At 38.3% G+C, this 26981-nt stretch overlaps 1 protein-coding gene across 1 annotated transcript; it reads left to right on the plus strand.

Moving 5' to 3' along the window:
• The first annotated feature begins 4404 nt into the window (after positions 1-4404).
• Positions 4405-25966, plus strand: AP4E1 (adaptor related protein complex 4 subunit epsilon 1). Its single transcript, XM_051628492.1, has 21 exons — positions 4405-4585; positions 4952-5023; positions 5870-5993; positions 8047-8120; positions 8921-9042; positions 9888-10047; positions 10527-10693; positions 11286-11359; positions 13434-13556; positions 13646-13755; positions 14043-14182; positions 15543-15655; positions 15790-15908; positions 16588-16890; positions 17600-17714; positions 18697-18832; positions 19952-20204; positions 20975-21550; positions 22752-22936; positions 23786-23943; positions 24407-25966. The coding sequence occupies exons 1-21, from the start codon at positions 4424-4426 to the stop codon at positions 24565-24567; spliced, it is 3447 nt and encodes a 1148-aa protein (XP_051484452.1). The 5' UTR covers positions 4405-4423; the 3' UTR covers positions 24568-25966.
• The last annotated feature ends 1015 nt before the right edge of the window (positions 25967-26981 follow it).

The following is a 26981-nucleotide window of genomic DNA, read 5'->3' on the forward strand; positions in this document are numbered from 1 at the left end:
CTTTTCAGAGCTATAGGATCTGCTTCCAGAAATGGGACATAGATCACAGGGGTTTTTCTTCAAAAAGACCTAATCATTTTGCAGTCATAAATGCACAAATGCAGGGGGCAGCTGAAAACACTTTCAACATTAGAAATCTCAATACTTTGTAGCTGCTAAAAATGCTCTTTAAAGAGATGAAAAGGATCAGTGCTTTTAAAACTGAAAATCAGGAACACAGTGAAACTGTTCAGTCTCTTATCATCTTTATAATATTATAAGCTGGGAAGAACACAAAAAAAGTAGAATAAGGTTAATTAATTGGACCACAAAGACAAAAAAATGGCATTTTCTTTCTTCTTTTTTTTTTTTTTTCCTGTTATCAACCACTGTATTTAATATTTAAGCGTTTCCAGATAATTTAAATGAAAGTGATAAAATCTGATGTTCCAGTTTACTCAGTTCTATGAATTAATCTATCTGCGATCCACAGATTCAGAGCAATGAAAACAACTTCCAGAAATACACTGATAACCCCAGGATCCTTACCTATAGGCAGGGTCTTATTCTTGGAGCTGTCCCAGAGTTAGGAAATACAGGATATTTGGGATAAAAGCCTTTGGAGCATAGCTGTATGTACGAACAAAACAGCCTTATTTACACATTGCCTGGTAACCTACAAGGAAAACTACAACACTAACCAGAGCCTTCCCTCACTTTAGAAGCAGCTGCCACAAGAAAGTGCAGAGTAACCTCTTCCCTGCCATCTTTAGCATATATACATACAGCACAGAAGTCACAAAACTACAGAATATTACTGGTATAGAAAAATGAAAAGATCATTTCCTATTTTAAAGTGGCTTGATATTCTGCTACAGTTTTGTATTAATTCAACAGTTTATTTCCTAGCTAATGATCTCAGTGTTCAAAAAAATGTGTGTTTTCTCTCAATTTACCCCTTTGGATATTTACTTCTCTACCACTTGAACATTTCCCGCAGTGCATTGTAAACATGCATCCATCTATAGGAAACTACACATTTAGTCACTCAGATAAGTCACCACGCAATATAAAAGCAGTAAATCTATTTTAAACATGGTGAAATCAAGATAGCTGTAAAGCAGTGAGATCAGAAAAGGAACTCTAACTGGTGATGACAGTGCAAAGAAGTTCCTCCTTAAAAATACACCTACTTTTGTGGTATGGCTTTTCTACATATGGCTTTTTGTGGATAATAATATTGCTAATTGTGTTCACGTGTTTATTTTACGTTAGGCTTCTTTTTATGTGATAAATGTTTCTATTAATGTGAAATCTTTTCTAAAATATTTCCCAATTCCATATGGTTTGTTATTTCCTTCGTGCTAAATTGCCTCCTGCTTTGCCACGCCTCTTTTAACAAGAAATGATGCAGAAGGTCTCTGCAGGAGAGTGGGGAGCGGAAAGAATTCAAACTGGCCATCATCAAAAGAGAGCATGACTGCAAGAGACATTCCAGTTCTTGAAACTGCAAGCAAATAATTAAAAAAAAAATGATATGCCAGGAAAGCCAAGCCTCGAACTTCAGCCACAAATCAGCTCCCTGCTCCTGAGGAGGTGGCACAGAGGCAAGGCAGTCCCAGGCACTCGCTGCACCTGGCAGGCACAGAGCACACCTGCAGTGCCCAGCCCTGGCATGGCCCAGTATTCCTTGCTAGTGCACTGGTAGGCTTGTGTGGCACACATGACAGACAATACATTATCTCTGCTAATTAGAAGAAAATACGTTTAATCATCATAGGAAAATGTCTGGGTAAAAGTGCTGCCTTTGTTTCTCACTACATCTCCGTTTCCATTTGTATCATCTACTACTACACACTCCTCTTCCCAGCGCAGAGACAACACGGTGAAGAGCATAAGCTCTTCTCTTTTGGATTCTATTTTGGCTCATCCACAATCAACCCATTTTCTATTCTAGAACTGTTTATTTCCAGTGATGATTCATGAGCCAGAAAGAGTACCACTTGTCTGTCAGATGCCAAGGACAACTTACAGGAATGGCAATTAGAATGTTTTTTATTGTGGTGAGAGCAGTTGATAGGGAGCCTAGAGAAATCACTTACATGCAGCACTTCAGTGATGTGTTTACAGTTGTTTTATAACCACCCTTCAAGGTTTTTCATCTAGCCAATGAAAACAGAAGGCAGATGAAAGCAGAAAAAAAATAAGCCATCCAACAACTCACCTTGCCAAGCTTACGCCCACTTGGTAGACATGACTTACTTTTGTTGGTTTGCTTTTTTTACTTTATCTCATATCATGCTAAATTATATACTAAATATTTCAGTGCTTAAGAGGAAGAAGAATGTTGGAAAAGAGTTACTGGTGATCATTATGCAAGGCATTAATGTATCCATAATCATGTGACAATAAGCCACGTATTGTGTACATATGAGTGCACTATGAATAGTCCTCTCAGTTTCAGTGCAACCATCAACAGTATGAGAAATTAATCACACACAAGCCTAAGGGTTCATACAATCTACAATTTCACATGCAGCATTTATTTGTACACCACCTAAGGCAAAGAGAAGGACATCAGAGTCTGAAATCCATAAAAATAAAAGGAAAATGTCAAAGCTAGTGAGATTTGAGCATTTGTTCAAGTTCCACCATCTTTACCAGCAGCTTCTCCTGCACTTATTGAACTTACATTTTTGACCTGCAAAGCTGACAAGCTTTTCTATCTTCTACAACAAAACGGGATGTGTTTATATGAGCAATTCTTAACTGAGATATTCTTAACCAAGTCATTTCATAAAATTAACTTTAAAAAGTAGCAGCTCGAATTTTTCAACTTAGCTTTAATGAAATGCCAGTTTTTAATATTTTTAGAACTACTGACCTGAGTGTTTTCTTAGAGGGTTTGTTTTTTTTTTTAATCTGATAAACATCAATTTATAGCTTTGAATTTATAGCATTATTTTCTGATGAGACATATGATGGAGATGGAGAGATGTTTTCCTTGGAAACACATAGCTCAGAAGAGATCATTTCAGTTTCTTCCTCATCCTTTCTAAAAAAATATATAAAATAAGCAAATCACCTTTTAACTGAAATACAAACCAGAAAATGTCAAGTGATTTTGTTTCAGAAAAATGTGTAACTGGAAAAGGCATATGTAGGTTTCTAAAATGGAATTATGCCTCCAAAACTACATAGATACAGTATTATTTTAGTCTGCTGTCTTTGGCAAGACAATTGACTCACATATTTAAGTAGCATTAGGCTTCTTCCCCCTTCAGAGGAAACATGGTGAGAGAAAAAACAATTCTGTTCAAAACCACAGTCATGACTATGTGTGTATGTTTTGTTGCAACTGGCTGAAGATTTCCTTAAAAAAAAATGTGGAAGGGCATATCCTAACAGATCAGGCGAAGGCATATCCAAACGGTAAACATGACCGGGTTAGATATGCCTTTTCCCTCGCAGTACGAGATACCAGTGGAAGTTATCTACCCAATTCTTTCACGAGTCCGTGTCCCTGCTGGCTGCTGGACGCCCAGCTCCATCCCAGCCACACGGTCCTGCGGCAGCCATGGACGCACCCGGCAGCACATCCTGGTGTTCCAGAGCAGCCCCGGGATATGCTCTGTGCCTGACAAACAAAGGAAGAGCTTTTTCTGTTGACTGAAATCACTTCCCTGGGTGGCAAATAACCAAAAACTAGCCAGGCTTCTGTTCACTGAGCAACTACTTCAGCTAAGGTGACATAAAGCAAACCTCCATTTGAAGGGGGCAGGATTACAAAATGGCAAAACCGGTATCTAACTAGAGTCAGAACAAGCTGTAAGTGGTGAGAACCTTCCCGAGAAGCCAAATCCCTGGAGCCAGGGGAGCGGGAACCGCCTCAGACGCAGCCTCGCCGGGAGCCTCTCGACCACTGCGACCATGTTCCCGCTTCTCTTTCGCCACCAGGCTCTGCACGTCCCTGCTGTGCGCTGCTCACAGCAAGGGGCTCCGGAGGGCGGCCGGGCGGCTCCCTGGGGCGGGAGCTGCTCTCCTGCCGCTGCCATCGGCACCGGCGGCCCGGCCCGGCAGTCCCGGGAGGCCGGGCAGGGCCCCCCCCGCCGGCCTGGCCCCCTCTGCGCGCGGTCTTTCAGCTCCACCTTCCGGTGCGCAGCGGCAGCCGCGAGGGACGGGGGGGCGGGCAGGCCCGGGCCCGCGGCAGCGCCCCCCGAGCTCCCGCCGGCCCGGCCTGTCGCGGCGGGGCGGCCCCTCCCGGGGGCGGTGTCAGAGCGGCCAGCTCCTCCCGCCCCGTCCCCATAACGGGCGGGGCAGCGTCCCCCGCCGCCCGGCGGGCCCGGCTCGGAGCGGGGGCGGTCTCGGAAGTGCGCGCCGGGGCGGGCCGGGCCTGAGCCCTTCCCTTCCGGGGAGCGAGGAGCGGGCCGCGGCCGCAGCCGGCATGAGCGACGTGGTGGAGCGGACGCTGAGCGCGCTGCCCGGGCTGCTGGGCCAGCACAAGCCGGGCGCCGGGCCGGGGGACGCGGGCGGGCCCGGCAGAGTGTCGGGCGGCTCGCGGCTCGGGAGCCTGGTCCGGAGCATCGCGGCGCTCACCTCCAAGCATGTAGGGGCGGCGTCCCGGGCCGGGCCTCTCGCTGCTCCCGCCGGCTCGCGGCGGCGGGGTCCGCGCCTTCCTCCTCTCCCTTCCCGCGCCCGGGCTGCCCGAGGTGCCGGCGGGGCGGGAGCGGGCTCTGCTGCGTCCCCTCAGCCCCAGCGGGCTCTGCTGTGTCCCCTCAGCCCGGGCAGCCGGGCAGAGCCGCGCCCTGCCCGCGGGCACGGCTGGGCTGGGCTGGGGTCGCTGCCCGGTGCCCTGCTGGGTGGTGGGACCCCAGAGCACCGCTGCATGAGCGCGGCTGCGCTGACCTTTGTTTTCATGTTTTCCTTCCGAACGTTATGCGAGATTGAAGTAAGAAGCTTCATCTTTTTCTAGGAAGAAGAAAAGTTAATCCAGCAGGAGCTAGCCAGTTTGAAAGCAGCAGTTTCAGCCCCTACCACAACGCTTGTAAGTTCTCTCAGGGGTTACAGGGTGTGGGAACAGCAGCTCAAAGGTGAAGAAAAACAGTGTTCTCTTTTTGCCAGGCAGAGCACACAGGTTATCAGCACTACAGGTGTTTAGTCATCAGCCTTAAAAGGTACCGGTGCCTGTGGTTTTGCAGCATGGTTAAAATAGTGAGGACACTCCTCCTGTTTCATGTGATTAAACTGTAGCTGTGGTGCCCAGAGTCTGTCATTCTGTAGTTTCTGAAATAATGTCAACAGAAAAGTGAGGTGGTGAACAACTTCCTTCAAATAATGTTATCTGCAGCTGATATTTATTCTTATTTGTGCTCTTTAAGAAGCTGTGCTTTGCTGTGTGCTTTTTTTCCTCATGATTGAGTTGCAGGAGTTGATTTATTATGGCTTTACTTATGCATACCTTAGTCCCATCAGTGAGAATTTTTGAAGGGAAAAATTAAGTTTTACCTCATACAGTGAAAACCCATCCTAGTCAGTGTAGTGATGGGTAAAAAAGAATTCATTAGCAGTGTGATCATCTAACACTTCAGGTAATTAACTTCTTATGTTAGTTGCAATTCATCTATTGTTGATCACATACATGCTAATCAAAATGGGATAATATATTTAAGGGTAGTACATGGGGAGTTCTGCTTTTATAGTACAAAATAAATATTGATTCACAAAAGAGGTTCATAGCAAAGGAAAAATTCTGAGTATCCTGATTTTAGAAAACATGTGAGTGCACGTGTATTTCTATCAAATTAAGCCCTCTGCTTCATTAGAGTGAGTGAGGAGGAGCATGAAACGTGACTGACTGAAGTTTCTCAATGATTTATTTCTGGTATTTCAGCGGCTCATGAAGGAATGTATGGTGAGACTCATCTACTGTGAAATGCTGGGGTATGAATCTTCCTTTGGATACATCCATGCAATTAAGCTTGCACAGCAAGGAAATCTTCTGGAGAAAAGAGTTGGTATGTGCATGGAGCTGTAGTCTTAATGCTGTCGAAAAGCTTGTATTTTTAAAGTTTCTTAGGATTGATAACTAATGTAAAAATACAACCTAAAACATTATTCTGTTAGTCTTTTTCATAGTGTCTCACTCATCTTTGAAAATAATTAAATCCCTAGTTTGTGAGCTGCTCTGCCTCTGCTTGTAGAACAGAAGGCAGGGAAAATTAAATTTGTGTCATCAGTTGTTCTTTCATTGTTCTTTATTGCTGCACCAATAACCAAGTAATTTACAAGAAATTTTCGTAAACACATCAAGTGGAAAATGAGTTTCTGTCAGGATTTGGCTTTTTTCAAGTACTGTAGCGCAACACTGGACAATTATGTCAATGTCAGATGTTTGTCAGACAAATATTTTCTGTTCTGGTGCTTGCAGGGTTTTTGTTGTAGATTAGCTGTTTAGGAAATTGGGCAAATAGGGAGATCCTTATGGCATAGGTGCAGAAGTTCCTGAGGAAATCTGAAAGGCTAGATCAGATTGCCTTGAAATTTCATGCTGTTGTGATTTCCTTGCCTGTCAGGGTGGCTATTAGCTTGTTGCCAGTAGACTTAGTTTGAAGTAGCTGTCAGCCTGTCTCGTCTGGAGATTTTCTTTGCAGTTGCTGATTCAACTGCCTAGTGAAGACGTTTCTTCTTGTTTGCAGAGAAAATGGTTTAACTCCAAGCAATACTATGTCTGCATACACAGAAGGAAGGCAATGTCTTGCAGGATATGCTTATTTGATGTCCTTTGTTTGAATTTCATCTGGATCATCCACTCAGGTGTTGGAGTTTCTGAGCGAATGTGTTACAAGTGATGATTTAAAGTTGCTTTATCCCTGGGTAATGAAAGCCAGTGCACAGCTGCTCTGTAGGGAAATTCTATCTCAACCAAACTTGGGAGGGCAGGTGGCAAGCTGTTTTGAAGAAAACTGTTTCTTCTGTAAGTGTCGAGAACCAATATGTCTTGTTATTAATCAGATTGAGACCTTTCCATGCTTGGGCTCTTTTTGAGAAGGCTTTAGTGAAACAGTGTTATTTTATTTTTTAAATGGAAGTGGCTTAAGGTTCTGTAGACACAAAGTACCGTTGAACTTTGGTCTTGTAAAAGGATGCTATCAAGAGTGTGTGTGTGTATTTGGGATTTTGTTGTTCTGCAGTTCCCTGTGATATATGAGAGGCACCTTGTTTGTTCTTGGTGCAATTTGCCACAGTCTGTATTAAGGAGGTGTGGTCAGTGGGTCCAATGAAAATGAGTTACAGTTTTACCCAATGAGAGCAAACCATGTTTTTGCAGGTGTGATAAACTGATCAAGTCCATAGTTTCCCAAGCAGGTAGTTCAATTTGGTAGCCAGGACAACACAGTTATTTGTATCAGAGTTACTCGTTTTAATCCCTAAGCCCTGAATTAACCAAGACCCTTTAAAATTGTCATGAGTTGCGGCACATCACCACTCCACTTTAAATCCCTTTGTTTTAGGGAAACAAGGAAGAAAGAAACAATCTTGAAGAAAAAAGTTTCTGGCAGGTTTCTGGGGTCTTAGAATTGTTTCCTCCTTAAGAGAGAACAGGGAGGTTGTGACATAGGATGGTGAATTTACTTTTGTGTTCCAAGCTGAATATGAAATTTATTTGAAATGGAACTATATTTTTTGAAAAAAGAGAAGCAGGTATAAGGAGGAGCATTTTTGGTGTAGTCTAGAAAGAATACACTTTTGTCCATCCAGAGAAGATACTCATTTTCTGGGAAGTGGTTTATCATAGTGTTCTTGGCTGCTCTTTAGCTGTAACAGTATTGTGGTATCTTTTACTTTTCGCAGCTAATGCGTTCTTAGCTGTTATTTGTTGAGCTTTACTACAACTTATTTCCAGGCAAACCAGTTATATTTATAAAAAAATAGTCATCCAATAGTGGGGAGGGGTTGTTGTGTGTTTTAATTATATAAATTAACTCTTCTTGTATTACAGTCTTAAGCTTTCTATCTTGAAGTTGTTTATTGCTTCAAAGTAGTAATGCAGGCTGGTTTTTTTTATAGGTTACTTGGCAGTTTCTTTATTTCTACATGAAAATCATGAACTACTGCTTCTACTTGTGAACACAGTTGTGAAGGTACAGTGTTTTTGGAGGTCTGGAGGTAAATTAAACCTGGACCAATTCTTCCTGATTTGTGTCACGCAACATCTAAGCTGTGTAGTTATTAATTCTGTCTTGCTCTCTTAAATTTGCTGTTTCTTTGGTTAGCAATGAAAATTTGAAACGGCTTTCCCTGGCTTTTTAATTTAATCTTGGCGTTCCTGCTGTTGAAGCCATATTTTAATTTTTTTTTAAAGGAGACAAGCCATAACATTTCCTTTATAAAGTGTTCCAATTATATATATTCTTAACTCCAGAAGGAGCCATGCTTCATATTTCAATGTAAACTTTTGCTTTTAGCTGGCAGCAAGTATCTGCTGGCTTCTTTTAGTTCTTTTGATAGAAAATGGCAATATGCTTTACAGTGTCACTGAAAATCTACTACCTAATAATATTTCATAGGTGTCATCTTCAGTATCAGTGCCTCTTCTGTGGAGTAGTTGTGACTTACTATAACACTTTCTGCCTAATGATTACTTTTATAATTACAGTAGGCTGGAGTCACATAAATTGTAGACTGAAAGTTAAGCTCATTTTGTTGTTATTGAAAACTGATTTATAATCTTAAAAAAATCTGCCTTGAAACTAGTAAGGATATAGAAAGAAGTGAAAAATGAGAGTCCACAAAGTACTAAACCAAAATGAGGACTAAAACCTGTCTAGGACAAATGGCCAGAGAAGATAATGATGTGAGCTGGAAATTTTGTGCATTTGTTTTGAAAAATAGTTCTAGTCTAAATGAAAAGTGAACTGTCTTATTTCAATGATTGTAACAGGACTTACAGAGCACGAATCTAGTAGAGGTGTGCATGGCCTTAACCATTGTCAGCCAGATCTTTCCACGGGAGATGATTCCAGCTGTTCTTCCTCTAATAGAAGACAAGCTTCAGCATTCTAAGTAAGTATTAATTGACAGAGTTTCAAATGGCCTTTTACAGTTGAGTGATTTACTTTTGCAGGTACTTTTAGAAAACTGGTGTTTTTCTCTCTGAGTAGGTCTTTGTAATAGTTGCCTTCAGAAATTGTTCCTCTCTTAGTTTTTCTCTTGAATTCTTGTTTCATTTATTTACAGTCGTGACTTAGGTATTGGATAGGCATTAGTTTTTTTCATAAACAGTTCTTATAGGTAAAGGTAATTGAATTTATCTGCTGGCATCCTATTAACAACGATGTGGATGAAAAAATGTTTGTAGAGTAAGTGGAAAAACAGATTAGGATCCTTGAAGTACTTCACTAGTACTTTTTTTTAAGAAAGCTTTGTGTATGTGCAGACTTCAATACCCTTGAGCTTTTTGATGCTTAACTTATAATATTCCATACACAGAGGATAACACTAAGTTGATTGATGACGTGTAGTTCTCTACAAAGGGAACTGCAGAATGATCCGACTCCATATATTCCAGACAGGGATTTTTTGGAGATGCACATGTGACAATAACAGATTAGCACTGGCTTGCTTATTTGGTGACCATCCCATTCAGTCATCAATCTGACATCAAGCCCTACTACACTTTTAAGTTTGCTTTGTCACTTCTTCACTTAGATGATATTTGCAAAGTCATTTGCTATCAAATATGTAAAAGATGGGTTCTCATCTCTCTCAAAACCCTGACATTCTGAGGGCTGGCCACAGACTTTTACATTGCTGTAGAAGTAACAATTGCAGGCTGTTTTGTTAGGTTGAGTACTTAAAATAGACAAGCAGCTTCATTTTGGTTTTTTGTAAAACTCACTTCTTTTCAGGGAAATTATCCGAAGAAAAGCTGTTCAGGCTTTATATAAATTCTATCTCATTGCTCCTAACCAAGTTCAGCATATTCATGACAAGTTCCGGAAGGCCTTATGTGACAGGGATGCTGGAGTCATGGCTGCTTCTTTGCATATTTATCTCCAAATGATTAAGGTAGGCAAAGAATTAAAAGCACAACTGAACTTACCTATCTATTGTTTTAAATACACAGCATACAGAAGTTTTGCAGCAAAAAAAAATAAATTGTAATTTAAAAAGCTGATTTATGTGATCATGGGTACCTGTGATATGTTGGTTCCAGCTCAGCACTTAGCTTGACAGATCTCTTCTTGCATGATCTGAATGCTCAGTATCATTGGCATCCTTAGCTACAGGATCTAACTGCTGCAGTGTGTTAATGTTTTTTTTACTGTTTCCTTCAAGTTACATTCACTCCCTTTGCAAATGTGTGAGAAAATAGCATAGGTTTAATGTGAACAACTCACAGGTGTTGGGGGATGAGAGTAGAAATTTGATTTAAAGAAATGAAACCATCAGTGTAGGTATTTTGATGTTACTCAGGTTGTGGATTGTTTTTACTTCTGAGATGCTGTATCAAAATATTTGAGTTGCTTTTCTTTTCCACTGTGTAGGAAAACTCATCTGGATACAAGGACTTGACTGGGAGTTTTGTAACCATTTTAAAGCAGGTAGTGGGAGGAAAGCTCCCTGTTGACTTCAACTATCACAGTGTGCCAGCACCATGGTTGCAAATTCAGCTTTTAAGAATATTGGGGCTGTTAGGAAAAGATGATCCAAGGTAACAAGATCTTTCTCTGTAATTAATATCTTGGAGGTACAAAGAATACAGTCATGACCTGTACCCTACAGACAGTTTTATGTTTTTGGTTTGGGTTTTTGTAAGAGGGTTTCAGTGTTGAATTTAAACATTTGTTATTAACCAATGCAGTGAGCAGATACTTTTTAAAATTCAAAACCTTGTTTCTTGGCTTCTGGATTGGCTAAACAATTTATTATTATGGAATAAATTGAAACATGTTTTTGCTAGGACTTCTATTAGTGGGTTACTAAACAACTGTGTGAAAACCCAGAGCTAAGATCGTGAGAACCTGGTTGTGTTTCTTTCCCTGTTGATGTTTTGGTTCTTATACCAGCAGGGAGGGAAGTGTTTTTATTCTTGTGTGTGAATGTTTCTTTTGAAAGCTACAGACATCTTGTTTGTTGCCATTTAGAGTCATGTTACAGAGCTCTTCTGTGGTAAAGTGTCTGTGGATGTGAATAACTTGTGTTACAGATCTCAATACTAGTGTCTGAGCTATTTGGCAAAATAAGACTACATGCTTGTGAGTGCTGAAAATAATTTTAAATGTTTCTTTTTTCTTGTTAAACAGGACAAGTGAATTGATGTATGATGTTCTAGATGAATCTTTAAGAAGAGCAGAGATAAATCATAACATTACATATGGTGGGTGAGGTTATTTTATGTAATTGAGTATTTGGAATGATTGAAAATGTGAGCAGTTGATCGTGCTAAAATACTTCTGCAGTACTTTTAAAACTCTTATTATATTCTTAATGAACAACAACTGTATTACTTATCTAACTAGTAGATTGTAAAACAAGTGATACAGTGCTGTGCAGCACAGTTCTTATCATTGAAGATCTTATCTTCTTTCATCTTATCATTCTTACCATTTTTCTTTACTTGGAATTAATCTTGACTCAAAAGCCTCTATCCTGGGTTTATATTGTCCTTGCCCTTAAGTACAGGAAGTTGGCTTCTTCATGAAAGCTCTTATTGAACTTTGCTTAACTTAGAATAAATGATAAAGGAAAAATTGTAGTGATACAGCTCTTCTATTAGCAATGCTTAGAACTTCACTGCCTTGAGAAAGGCAATAAAGTGTGCGTGAGTGACAGGGTCAGCTCTTTACAGCTGTGTAGAGCTTTCCCTCTAGCCACAGCTCATAAAAATTACACCTCCAGAGTTCAGTGATAGTGGTACCTGTGAAAATATTTTTGCGCATAGGTCAATTTAAAACTTCTAGAACATGGTGGAAGGCTGTGTTAATTTCATTATCTTCTCAGTAGAGAAAGCTGTATTAGTTGCTAGAGCAAAGCAAAAGGAATAATTGCACTGTTGAGTTTTTTTCTAATAAAAAGTCAAGTATATTATTGGGATTTTCTTTGCCTTCCCCTCCTGAGGTCTTGATACCTCCCAAAACACCCAGATCTGATGTTCTAGAACTCTACATTAAGAGCTGTTTCACAATTAAAAAAAACTTAACACTATCCCCCTGCCACCATTATTTTATTGTTTAAGTAAAGCCCCACAGATGTTGCCCAAGTGTCTGTGCTAATGGAAAGGAAAGAAAATGAAAACACTGAGGGGAGAAAAAAAAAAAGGAACATAGCCCAAAGCTGTAGATGTGTGATGCCTACTTGATACATATTTTGTAAAGCATTGTGTAAGCTTCACTTCCACTAAAAAGGGGAGCTTTTGAAAAGTATTATCTTTTAGTAAATAATAAATGAGGAAGCATCTGTCAGATGTTTAGTGTACTCGGTTTATTTTAGGCAAGAACACAGAAGATACTGGGAGGTTTGTTGCCTTATAATACAGACACTTTGCAATTGCTAAGGAATAAAATCAAAAATTGTTTTAAGCACTTGCAGGGCCAAATTAGGCATTTTATTATTAATTATGCAAGGACATAGAATTTAGGTATGTAGTTGTTGTTTACATATGATAAGCTCTTTATAAAACTTGAGCCGATGATCCCAAACAAAAGAAGAGTGTAATTCAGGGCAGTTACTCTTTCTTACACAGTCTACTTGGTTATTGTATGCTTCTTACTTCTTGAAGGCTATGGAGTTGTTGATCTGCTAGTCTTTCTTGGACTTACCTTTGTAATGCTGGAGAAGAGTAGGTGGTTCTCTTGGACAAGTCATTAGACTGAATGACAAGAACAACTGAAAGTTACATCATCATTTCAGATGCCAGTTAGCTTGGGGAGAGTAATTTAGTCTGAGCTTTGCCTGAAGTGCTGCCTCAAAGAATTAATTCTTTTCTTTTGTGTGTTGTTCAGTTGACTTCTAGATTTTTCTCAAACAGCTATGGAGTTTTTTCTTAATAAGGATGTTCTTGGGATGATTTTGGCTGTCAGTAATAGCTAAGAAATCATATGACTTGATGAAAAATATTTTGTCTCAAACCCTTTATAGTTGCCTATTGGCCTGCTAAAGACTGTCCCAGTCCAGTCCTTTGAGCAACTACAGGAGACTTCAAGGTTGGAAAAACTTTAAGGACAAAGTTGTATGCACAATGGCAAAGGCTAATAAAAAATGTTGATACTAAAGAGTGTCTCTTTCTTTCTGTTTTTACTTATGTCAGTAGGTACTCCACAGTTAGATTTAGTGGGGATGGGACAGTACTGCAGTTGCTTTATATGGTCAATGAACTTGTTTTCTTGTTAAAAATTCTTGCTTTATTGAAGTATTTAATACATACTAACTATGTGTTGGTTCTTTCTCCACAGCCATCTTGTTTGAATGTGTCCAAACAATTTATACAATTCATCCCAAATCTGAACTACTTGAAAAGGCTGCCAAGTGCATTGGAAAATTTGTTTTGTCACCCAAGATTAATTTAAAATACTTAGGTAAGGATACCTGATTTAATGAAGATGTTTTTAATATGGTCATAATGAAATACATTCCCTTATATAATTTCCAATCACTTATATTCTAGGTTTAAAGGCTCTGACCTATGTTATCCAGCAGGATCCTAATCTGGCACTTCAGCACCAGATGACAATAATTGAATGTCTGGACCACCCAGATCCCATTATTAAAAGGGAGGTCAGTGAATTTTAAAATACCAACAAATTAAGTTAATTTTTTAAATGGGTGATACGTTTTCTAAACTGAGTAGTGTAAAAGACGCATTATGTCCCAGTTACTGAGAGAGAGCAGTTATGAACAACATTAACGTGACGAGCTGTGTAGATAAGCAGTGTGTTTCATCTAAGACTTGCCAAATAAAGACAGTTGCTTAATATGGCATCATACTAAAGTGTTCCTGTTTGCCTCCTTCCTTCTTTCAGTCATCAGAGCCAATTACATGTATTTTTTGCTTTATCTTTCAGACTTTGGAGCTTCTCTATAGAATTACAAATGGACAGAATGTAATTGTCATAGTTCAGAAGATGCTTGACTACTTAAAAGAATGCAAGGAAGAATATGCTGTCATCAGCTTAGTTGGCAAAATAGCAGAACTAGCTGAGAAATATCCTTTTATTTTTCTGAAGCTTTTGAGTTGAAGCTCAGGGAGATGCAGCATTTGTGCCTTTCAAAGCATCTTTCATAATCTTTAGATGTAGGAAGTGTTACAGCTGTACTTCCCATTCTTTTAAATGCAAAAGAAAATACATAAAAAACGTTGTGGTCATTTTTGTGTATTTCCCTGACAGAAAGTAATGGCACTCAAAATACTTTACTTTGGCTTTGGAATTTAGCACTAAAATCTTGTGGTTTTAAATTAAAACTGAAGTCCTATACCATTATGTGGAGAGACATCTCTCAGTGCTGCTACCTTGAGTGCTGTTTTATAATTGTGGGAATGATCTTCCTATCAGAGAACTCTTTGTTGGTGTATGAATCTCAAGAGTAACACACTTTCACAGAAACAAAAGATTATTTAACTATGTGTGAGAGAAGAAAGTGATGATGAGGTGTTTGGCACATGGTGGACATTGCTGCTAGACTTCCCAGTGCCTGTTTTTCTGTATGTATTCTTGTCTGATAATTTCAGTTGTAAGCTCTTTCTAACCAAGAGCTACATTACCATCCTATTTGTACACAGCTTAGCACAAAGAGTAGTTTACCAAAAAAAGCTGTATGTTCTCCTGTGGTATGCAAAAATAGGACAATATTACTATGTTCATGTACTGTTGAAAAGTCCCATTCAGCAAGTGCATTTTCAGGATTTATTTGAGGGAAGGCAGAAACTAACTTCCAAAGCTGGCAAAGGCAGGTCAAATTTTAAATAAATAGAAAAAGCAATGTTGCTTTCTGTGGAGTGCTTAAAAATGTTTATTGTTTTTCACTTAAAGGCGAAACGCTGCTGAAAAGCCAATAATTGTTCACGTGATGTTGGGTAAACAAACTTGAATGATTGTTCAGGAGAGCTAGCATGGAAAAAGTGTAAAATTAAAATATATTAGGACAGGTTTCCAGAGCTAAATCCATGTGAATGTGTCTGTTCCTGCTTTGAGAAATCTACTTATACTCTTACTTTTCACTCTAACACTTACTAATGCACAACTCAAAATACGTCAGTTGACACCTCAGCAAATGGCACCTACTGCATTGCTGTTTTGTTCATGCACTGGCTTTATCAACAGGGCAGTAACTTAAAGCTGCTCTGCCTGTCAGTTTTCATGAAGTTTCCAGGAAACACTTTGTAAAAGATAAAGCAATATTTCCTCTTCAGTTAGAATGAGACGGTGTTTGACCATCAGGCCCCCAATTTATTGGGGAAAGCAAGATGGATGTCTTATTTGTGGAAAATTGGTTTCCTTAGGAAACGTGCTAAAAAAGAAGGAAAAAGTTATGCCTTAGCACTTAATTCCTTAACATCTGGACACGTATGCCCCTGACAGTGAGTGGTTCATCCAAACAATGAACGCTGTGTTTTCAGCTGGAGGTGACGTTGTGCATCCTGATATCCCAAACAACTTTCTGAAGCTGTTGGCTGAAGGTAACTCCCAAATGCACTGTGGAATTACACGTGTTCCTTCATCATCTGTCTTTTTTCCTTGAAATACACTTGGAAATATTTGATGGGAGGTGTTATTTGCGTCTCAGGCAAAGTGTGTGTTGCTTTTTGCCTAGGATTTGATGATGGAAAAGAGAACAATCAGCTACGGGTGTATGCAGTACAGTCTTACCTAGCATTGCTTGAAGAGGAGCGTGCACTGTATCCACAGAAATTCCTGCAAGTTATGAGTTGGGTAAGGTAGACATGTGGTCAGAACGGAATACACAGATACAAGGAAACTGTCAAAGGTGGTGATGCTTTAATAAGTATGTTTAACTTTTATTTTTGGTCATGAATATTCTGGTTTTGCTTGAAGTCAAGATAACATGCTGGTATCTACTTTTAGTGACCTCTTCTGGTGGCCGATTTGCTTCCTTTAAGGCAGGTGACTATTGGAAGGGCTGAGTAGCCACATCAATCTGACTGCATGGTGAAAGCCTTTCTGTCTTCATCAGAGCTAGGCCAGGTGTAGTTGTGAAATGCATTTTTAGCCTTGCAGGTAACTGGCCAAGTGCTGTGCTACTATTGCCTGGCACCTGGGTAAGCTTCACCTTCCATGCAAGGAAGATCTTGCAATATGAGCAAAGCATTATTTTGAAGGGCCTAATTGCTACTATGCCTGGCTTCCTTTTCAAGGCAGCTGCTTGATTTTTTAGAAACTGAAGGTTGGAGTCTGCTGAGGTAAACACAAAGATAATTTCAAGCCTTTGATACTTAAAACACAACATAGTAAATAAATAATTTAGAATGTGTAAATAAGTTTTGTGATTGTGAGTTGAGTTTTATTATGTTATTTAATACTGTATTTTAATTTCAAAACTGAAAAGACTGCTTTTTTGCTAAATGCGTTTTTGTCTGTTTTTTGTGAATAGGTTTTGGGGGAATATTCCAGTCTTGTTACAGATGTTGATCCAGAAGTTATTTTGACAAAGCTACACAGCTTGCTGAAAAAAACTTCTGTGACTTCTGAAACTAAAGTGTGGATAATGGCTGCAGTCACCAAGATAGCATCACGTACCTCCTCTTCTAAGACAGTTGACAAACTAATCCAAGAATTCAGCAACTCTCTAGATACCTGCATGAGACAATATGCCTTTGAACTGAAGCATCTGTGTGAAGACAAAGCACTGATGAAGAAGTTGCTTCTGTTTGATGCTAGTTGCAATGACATAGTGGTAAGACAGCAGCAGTGTGTGTTCCTCCTGAACCTTCTCGTAGTTTGGGCAGTTGAATATTTTGGCAAAAAGCGTTTCCAGAAGGAATTATATGTGACAGTTCTGACTGTTGCCAGTCTTTAGACTGCTTAAAGTGAGTTTTCAGAAAGTTTTTCAAGCATATGTGGTGGATCAGAGCTTTATAGGGAAAGACAGAGCCATAGTGTGTGGGTTGTCAGTTGGAGCAGCTTTTAACAAAATTGTCATTTCATATGTTGATTTTCTTTTAATTTATTTAAAGACAAGTTAAGCCTGCTTTAGTGATATGTTACTCCCCTTTAAATTAAAGGGGTTGCTCCCTATGTAGAAACTACTGGTATTTGCACTGAAGTTTCCATAATAAATGGATGGATGGAAATGGATGGAAAACTGTATTGACATTGCTGAGGTGTTGGGTATTTTTTTGGGGGGGTGAGGGAGTGTTTTGTGTTGTTTGCATGTAATGGTAGGATCAACTACTTTGGGAAAACTCTGATTTATTTATTTATTTTCTTGTTTAGACAAAAAATGAATAGCAGAGGAGTTAAGTTGCAGCTCTCTAGCTCAAAGTCTGTTTCAACATACTTGCTTAACAATTTCTGTTAATACAGCAGCTTAACTGGTAAATACGGGAGATATGAGAACAGAAAATCCTGGTTTTGCTAATAAGACACAATATCATTCTGTCTAGGTAGATGCTTCCTTATCTTTTCTGGATGGGTTTGTGGCTGAGGGGCTTGGCCGTGGTGCAGCACCGTATAAGCCTCATCACCAGAGACAAGAGGAGAAACTCTCTCAGGAAAAAGGTGACTGTTTATTGCATTTATTAAAGAGCTGATAAATTACCTAATAAGTATTAAAAACTATTTCAGGTGTGCAGTTTATATGATTTCTTACTGTTGTCTTAATATATTTGCAAATCTCTTGTCTGTACACTGGGCTAAGTGCAACTTCGATTTTTAGCTCCACATCTGTCCAGCAGGTATATGTAACAGTTCATCTATCATAGGTTGCTGTTCTGCAGATGAGAATGTTTTACTATAAGCTCTGCTGGTCTATAGGGTTTGAAATTTCTGGGGATTATTAAAGTGAAAGAAAAGAGTTCCTAACTTTACTGTACTGAGCACTTAATCTTGACTGTGGAATTGTAGTTTGCAGCAATAACTGTTGTGAACTTCTTTAATGAGACAAATTATAGATTTCTTACCTACTGCAGGTACAGATAAGACAACAGTATCTGCTTTTATTTTAAAACACCCCAAAACTTACCTATACTGATTTTATTTATTTATTTTTACTTTCTTTGCTATAGAAATACTCTTTTATTATAGCCAGCCATGTAAGGATTTCTTCTAGGCACTGCTGAATGATACACTTGAACTTGGAAGTCTTTTCTGAAACGTTCCTTGGCTTTGCTTTACTGTTAGAGAATTGGGAAAGAGTCTTGTACACTGCATTAGCTACATTTAAATTGTTACTTTAAAAATGAGATTTTCTCTGTGCAGGTTAAGGCATACAGAAGTTGTCCAATCACTTGTCTGTGTATCTTGGCACATTTAACATCCTTTAACACTTTCTGAGATTATTATAAATTGAGGGTATTATATCTACAGTCTCCACTTTAAGCCTGCTAGAAAATTCAGTATTTTGGTGGAGAAATGTTAAACAAGGTCAAGTGTGTTGAAACTGAGTATCCTATACTTTTTTCCATACATGTGAAGCCTAGTGAGGGTTACAATCTGCTATTTTATGCCACTTTGTAGTATTAAGATTCTGTCTGTGTTGCAGCTCTGAATTTTGAACCTTATGGATTGTCATTTGCTTCGAGTGTGTCTTCATCTGGCATCACTGGCAGACAGTCCCCCACTGGTTTATCTTTTGCTTCTGATACATCTGGTAATAGTGCTGAAACAGGACATAAAGAGTGAGTTCATTTGTGTTTGAAATGAAGTAAATTTAAGCTTCTCTTCTTGTCATTATCATGTGTCTTGGCTTCTTCATTACATGGAACTTAATACAGTGCAACTTGGAAATTTCTTATCATGTAAAAAGAAATTCAGGATGGCATCTAGTTTGAAATAATTAGGAAAAAAAGCTAATGCAGTTAGGCTGTTTTTCACTTTCCTCACAAATTAAGGGATAATGAATGCAGTAAAATTGGGACAGGATTACTTGATGATTACATGATTAAGTATTTTTTTCTCTTGCTTCTTTCTTTTCCTTACAGGTTATGCTTTTTTATGGGTTTACAACAATGTGCCTTTAAAAGAAACTTAAATAAAAGTGAGGCTAAGATTCACAGTATAGGGTAGCCCTGAAGTTTCAGCATACTACAAATAAATTCAATATGCATTGTTTCACACAAGTTGGTAACTTGATTTATACTGTGGTAAATTGTCATAGAGGAGGCCTTGGAAGTTTTTTCAGGTTCTCTGGCCAGTTTGTGTGAGAAAATTTAAATGAGGCTTGTAGGTGTAGGAGTTGCAGCATTTAGTCTGTGTTGGTTGAATTAACTTCTGCTAGAGTTCAGGGTGTCTGAGAACATTAACACTTTTTGTAAGAAATAAAAATTCTGTCTAATTTGTCTTCTAATTTTCAGTCTCTTGTATTAAGTTATTTTTTAAGGAATCAGCAATAGAACTATTTAGGTATAGTTACAGATTCCCAGAATCTTTTCTCCTGGTGAGAAAGATAGATACCATGTTCCTTGTCTTTCCTTAAAAAAAATAAATGCAAATACATTATAAATGTAACCTGAAACTCTGGATGGAGCTGCCAAACACTGACTACTCCTGACTGCAGGTGTCTAATGCTGACTTTGCATAGATCAGCACTACATAGTGTTGTCCAAGTTTGCATTTGCAGGGTGTTCTGAAAGTAGTGAGTGACATTACTAACATAGAACAGGTGGAAAGGTGTTTGTGTATATTCCACTACTCCATGTGTATATTAAAGTAGCAAAGTTGTGGATAGTGTTCAGACTGTTGGTGTGTTCTTACAAAGGGTTTTCATAGGGTTGATCCTGCTTTGTTTGCTATTTCAGGACAAATACTCTGAAACTTGAGGGAGTACGCAAGCTGTGGGGGAAAGAAGGTTATCTTCCAAAGAAAGAAAAAATAGGGAAAGAAGATGAGCCACAAACTGTTTCTTGTGGTGGTTTATCAGCAGGACAGGTGCGCGATCCTCCTGCATCACAGGCTGATCCAGCTGCCAGCCTCTCTGAGGAGGACAGAGAGAAGCAGCAGTTAGCATCAACTTTGTTTATTGGGCTGGGATCCAACGCTGGTGTCAGTTTGGTAAGTGGTTCTTTTGTGACTTAGCATATTACAGTTTATATATTGCCTTATTTACAATTACAGATAGACCCCAATGGAGGTGAAATTAGTGTTGTGGTAAAACTAGACATAAAAAACGTAACCCTGAGTAATTGAAAAACTGTTGACAATTACTTTTACAATCTGATAACCTGTTAAGAACCTGAATCAAGTTGTATCTTACTTAATCAACCTTTGGAACAGATCTTATTTAGGCTACTAGAGCTTCCATCTGCTTTCAGGTTGCACTTGAAGTTTTAGTCTCAGTTTTCTCTAACAACTGTTGGCTGACCCAAATTTGCAGAACTGTTGGTGTACATTTGGCAGTCAGGCTAGAGTTTGACACCTTATGTTAAGACCACTTTTTATTTATGTATGGTAAGATGTGGAACATTAAGGGATTAATCATTAGGCAATCTCTATCTATAATGCTGGCATTTTCATATTTATCAGCTCAAATAATTTCTCACTAGTTTAACCAAAAAATATTTACTTGTGCTTGCTTTTTTAATAGGAGCTTATAGTTTGTTTTATTCTGGAGTCATTCTTGCATTATAGGCTAATCCACTACCCTGTAAGAAATGCAACAAAAGTCTCTTATTGGATCCCTTAGAATGTTTGGAATCTATTTGTCATCTGAATTGATTCCTGGGTTGTGATTTTGGCCTTGATCACTCTGTTTCATTCTGTTAATGGCAACACAGCTGGTTGCTAGAAACTTCCCTACCCATTTATTTTGGTTTTGTTTTCAGATGGGGAAAGCAGACACAGCTACTCAGAAGTTCAAAAGGAAATCAAAGATGAATGAAATGCAAAATATTGAGGAGACATCAGACTTCCAAAACTGTGCTGCATTAGATTTTGGTCCTTTACTTGATACAATACCTAATAACATGGAAGACTGTGAGGAAAACACACAGATAATGTTAAGGAAAGCTTCCCTGTGTTCTTCAGATATCGTAGAAGAGAATTTTGCATTTGACATGCCTCAGTTTGAAAAGAACTACAGGCTGGATGACAGACTTTCAGATCACAGACTGTCACAGTCATCTTTGTTTGCTAGTAGTAATATTGAAATTTTTCAGCCTTCTCCAAGTGCTCAGTGTGAAAGTGCCAGTAAAGCACCATTGGTCCCTTGCTTACCAGAAGAGCTGGAAGAGTTTACTCACTCTGAAGTGGTGGAACTTTGTCAGAATGATGCCTTAGCTCTGTATTTATGTAAGGTGTGGACAAACGACTCTCTGTTGCTCACTGTTTTTGTTTCAAATAAAACCACTTCAGCATTTAATGCTGTGAGCTTAGTGTTTGAAGAAGCAGAAGATTTTCAGGTAAGTAACATTGTATCCATTCTATTTCAAATTCACTTGGAACTTCTTGCTTTTTGCTTGCATTTAAATGTGCAACATTTACTTTAATAGCCATGCCTTCTTTCCTAAAGCATTTCCTTAAAACCTATGGTGTGGCTGTTACATTCCAAAGGGTAATGAAAGAAGTCTTACTACTAAACTTAGCAAAATTTGGTGTGAAAGTTAGCATCTCACTTTAAGTCACCTCAATTTTGTTTCCTACTGCTTAGCTCCATATAGCAAATATGTATGATTTTTCAGTTCTGAAATTGCCATCTTCCTGGTGTTTAGGGTTAATGTGAATCTCAGAATGGTACGACTTGAGTTGCCAAAGAAATTGCCATGTAATTTTGTTTGACTCTTGGGCTTGTGCATTCCTTGGTATTTATCTGAGAGGTAGACGTGATGCAGTTTCTTTCACATAAAATTGTGTAAGCTTGCTTCAAGTTTTGGGTTTAGTTTCTTGTTTTCTTTTAAAGATATCAGTCATATTTCATTATTTTTCTTATGCATTCAGTTGATGTTGGAGAGAAGTTGATCAGTTTGTTTTTTGACATCAGCTACATCTGGGATTTAACTATGGTTGGTAAAAGTATGTGAGAGTCTTGATTGAAACTTCACTTAAATAATTGAAAAGCTATTTAGGAACTGCCTATTAGCATGACTATCCATGGATTTTGCTGAAAGCAGCACAGAATTATGGAACAAATGATAACTGGACAAAGAATTCAGTAGAATGTATCTAAGAATTTACTTAATCAAGGAGCTGCTAATTGCTTATGAAGTCTCCTTCATTCCCACTTCTGGCTTGAATCAAGCCTGTCATGGCATTGATAGCAAGGAAGCATCTCATGTCTAGCTTTGCCTTGTAATTCATTTAGGTTCCTACACAAGACTCTTAGCACTAGTGTGACAATCATTTGGGGGATGGGGAAGGATGGGGAAGCAAACTGGCAGAAATAAACGAATTTCTGCGGTGTTTTGATTCTCACAGAACTTTTGTAGATGTTAATGATTGATTTATCCTTGATGAGAGCTGAGAAATGGTAGGTCTGTTCACTTGCCAAATAGTCCAAGAAAAATCAATCGAAATAAAAGGTACTTACACTATTTTATAGCTGTATTTTAGCCATTTACCCAACTTGACAGACTTATATTTTATACTCTTTTTAAAAAATGACAGATTTTGGAGAGTTTCACCCACCAGTTTCCTGTAATTGAAGCACAAAGTGTGGAACATTGCCAGAAATGTGTGTGGATGGACAAAATCTCTACACAGGGAGTTATTTCTGGCTCTGTTAGTTACCAGTCAGAGATGGAAACTTGCCTTGAGTTTTCAATAACTTTATCATTGTTGGACTTCATCAGGTAAGTAAAATAAGCTGCATTTTTTTAGAAACGTGTACTTAAATAAGCATTAGACAAGGGCAGGATGATTTAGGTCTTAATATATAAGGCTTCACCTTGAACAGCTAATTTTAATCTAATTGAGATGACTGTTAAAGGTAGTAAATGGTTATTTATACATTTATAAAAAAGAGACTAAGTTCCAGGAAGAAACAGAAGATCCAGTTAGAATATTGACAGGAGCTGCAGGTTGGAATGGCCTTAACTACAGAAAGTGTTTTTGAGGAGGCTGATGGAACTGAGTGAACAGAAGGACATGCTTTTTGAAAATGTGGCATAATATAAACATAAACTGAAATTACTGGTTTGAGTACAGTACATTATATGAAAAGGCTGACAACTTTTGCAGAGGAAGAAGGAAAGGTTGTTTTATTAATTATTGAACACTGCACTTATTTTAGAAGTAGAAAGAACAAGTGTTCTTTTTCTCTTGGACTTTACTGTTTTATAGTGAAATCTATCTTGTTTTCCATAATAAAGCCTGCCTCTCATTGATCTTGTTTCATCTCTTTCAAGGGGCAAATATCTCTCAGCTGTTGTCTTTGGTCTCATAATTTACATAGAATAATGTATTTTTTTTTTTAATTTAGACATCTAAAGCAAGGAATAGAAACTTTTTTTACATGTTCAGCTGGGAAGAGGTGGGGTTCATTTCTAACTAATCTATATTTGCTTATTGCTTGCTGTGTTGTCCAGTTGCTTTTGGATAGATTTTTATTATTATTTTTTATTTGGGGGCAGGAGGGAGACCAAATATATCCTGAATAATGTGTCTTACTTTGCTAAGGTATGTGGTGAACTTACTTTTAGGCCAATGGAAATGACTACAGAAGACTTTGGGAAGCTGTGGTTGTCCCTTTCCAATGATGTGAAACAGAATATAAAAATGGCATCTTCTCAAGATTCCCTGTCAGAAGTTCTGAGTACACTGCAACAGAAGCTGAAACTACATATAGTTGATATTATAGGTGAGTGAAAGTGTGCTGTAAGATTGCTTACAACCTATAATTTATCTTAGAAAAATAAGTGCACGGAAGCAGATATTTTGCAGTCTAAGGCAGGGAATGTTCAGAAGTACAGGAAGCACAGGATCGTTGTCCTATGGACTTTATATGCTTTACTCAGTCATCTGTGTGAAGACTGATGTAAAGGTACGAGTGTAAAGCAAGCAGAGCATTTTCCAAGGGAGCAAACTGTTGCACTGTGAAGAGTTTTGGACAGGACAAAAATGGGAATGAAGCTATATGACAAATAGGAAGCTGGGATTGCTTGCAGGAGGCATGGTTTTTGGTGGTGTGTTTGAGGAGTTAGGGGTAAAAGAACAGCAGAAATGGAGCTTGAGAGAAAGACAGTGTTTTTTTAAACTGTACTGTAGCTCTTGTTACTTGCTAATTGTTACTTCATTTTTTCTGTGGCCTCTGTTGTTTTAAGGTAATGAGGGAATACTGGCATGCCAGCTACTTCCATCTGTGCCCTGTCTGCTGCACTGTCGTACTCACTCAGGGATGCTGGCTTTGTGGTTCAGATCACCTTGTTCTGCTCTTCCAGATGGTTTGCTTTATCAGTGTCAAAAGGTGATGGAGGAATGCTAATAACAATAGTGCCTGCCTTAATCTATTAGGGGTGTGAAAAGCAAAGTTTTATACAGTTGCACAGATCATTACCAAAGCTAAATGAAGATACTGCTTCTCACAAGTATTAAAAGTTTTCTTCCACCTGGCACATGTCACATGGACTTGTGGGGGAAGAATGATGACCTAAATCATGCCTGCAAAAACATGCTCAGGACTGTACAGTGACTAACAAGTGATCTTTTAAAGTATTGTTACCTGTTTAAGTGAAATGTATATTTCTTAATTTTGTTGTAAATGACTGAAAGTATTTATTTTTAATATGCAGCTTTTGTAGGTGCCAACAATTATTCCTCATGGTAACTACTTAAATATTGTTTTAAAGCAAGCATATCTCCATTATGAGGTCAAACTTGATCAGTTATCAGGATCATCTAATTTTATTTTGTTAATTTTTCTAAAGCCATTTTTAAGCACTGCTGGCAACACGATTCATGTCGGTGGTTGTATAAAGTAACTTACAGAGCAGCAAATGCATGTTTTGAAAACAGAAGGTTATAATGAGCAACACACTTCCCAGGATCTTTGATATTTACCATTTAAGTGGTAAAGTCTAAACAGGCTTTTGATAGGAGGCAGGCATGTGAAATTGTACAGAGGCGCCTCATGGGGGGTCATCTGAGGCCCCTCAGGTTAGTTCCTGTCTGCAGTTCTTCCTGCCTCATATTTCAGTCATGTTCCCTTTTCCTTAGTGGTTTGTGACAGTCACTGAATGTTTGTGCATGTCTAAAAGTAAGTTTAATGTGGATCAAGTCTGAGATGACTGATCTGGGGGTAGCTGGCTAGTGGACATGTTCATTGCTCTGCAGCCTATGAATTTAATCTGGCCAATATTTCTGCCCATGAAAATTCATGTGGAGGAATTTTTAATTTGTTTTTACTTTTACTTATTTAGAGCCTCAGTACGACTCTTCAAAAGTTTGAGTTGCACAGACATGGCTGTGCTGTGTGTGCAGGGCCAGCAACTGCAGTAAGGCATAAGAGCTGAATCAGAGCAGCATACATCATGAATGTGTCTGCTTAGGTTGTCTCCTTTTCTTCCTGAAATAACCTCACAGTCTTGAAAATCCAGCATTCTTAATTTATTTAGATGCTAAATGAAAACTTTAATACTGTTTAATATTATTTATTTATAACTGGCTGTGTTTTTTATTTAAAAACATCAAAGATTGTACACACATGCAGACATGGTATAAATGGATTCTACAGCAGAATTGTCTCCTTTGTGTGTTTAATGTTAACAAGGAAATTCATTGTTATATTTGAGTGTTACCTGATATGCACTGGTTGTAAAGGAAAATAAAGTATTCCATTACTTTGCTAATGTTTTGGTAAATGTTCATTAAATTATCAAAATAATGTTCATGTGCTGGTAGTTTCTTTTTTTTCTTTTTTAAGTTAAGGCACTTGTGTTATCACAAGTACAATTATATAAGCAAAGCTCCTTTTTTACAGTTTCACTGTGCTCTTATTGAGGAATTTTAAGTGCACTGAACCTGTAAATATTCTTCATGTTCTGCATACTTTCATGTTTACTTGGCACTTGAAGACAGTTTATATAAATGAAAATTGTTTTACAGTGGAATAATTTCCAGCAAACTCTTTCCCTGCTGGTAAATCAAGTTTGTGTTATGCAATTGGACTTTTGTAATCATACGAATGATAATAAAAATGTCTGTTTCTGGCCTGTGCATTTAAACCATTTCTGCCATGAGATGTTTAATGTCCTAGTGCTTAGAAAGAACAGCAAAAGACAATAATGCCTTCTGTTGCTCATGTAATGTAGTTTATAACCTTGTTCACCATATGAGTAGTGTATGTTAAGCTATCAGTATGCAGATTTTAAGAGTTTAATGGTAACATCACATAAAGGGGTTTGCTGGGAATTGTACCATGTCAGTCTTTATTTTTTGATTGTCCAGCAAGTATTTTTTTAATCTATCACCATCTTTGCATTTCTTGTAGTTTAATAAAATTGTTTCATTTAAAAAAAAAAAATAGCTTGATACTTGTTAAATATTCTTTGCTATCAGATATAGCAGTTGTTTCTGCATATTAAGAACTAGGTTCTATTTTACTTGTTTCACTTTGCTTCGTAACAGGGAAGAAGAATGCAACATTGCAGAAGTCTTGAATCCTTTGGTGATTTTAATGTCCTGTGTCTCAGCTGGAGGTACAAAAAGAGTGAGAGAGTACACTTCAGATATTTTGAAAAGCATTCTGTGTGCCATTTCATATTATCTGATAGTATTTTTGGAATACTGCCGGGTTGTGGGATTTGTTTTTAGGCATCACAGGAGACCTTTGGGTCTCCTGTTCATAGTTGACAGCAGTAGTTTGTTGTTTCGTTGTTTGTTTTTTTTCAAGTCCAGTGC

The sequence above is a fragment of the Apus apus genome, chromosome 10, assembly GCF_020740795.1.
Source record: "Apus apus isolate bApuApu2 chromosome 10, bApuApu2.pri.cur, whole genome shotgun sequence".
Taxonomy (NCBI): domain Eukaryota; kingdom Metazoa; phylum Chordata; class Aves; order Apodiformes; family Apodidae; genus Apus; species Apus apus.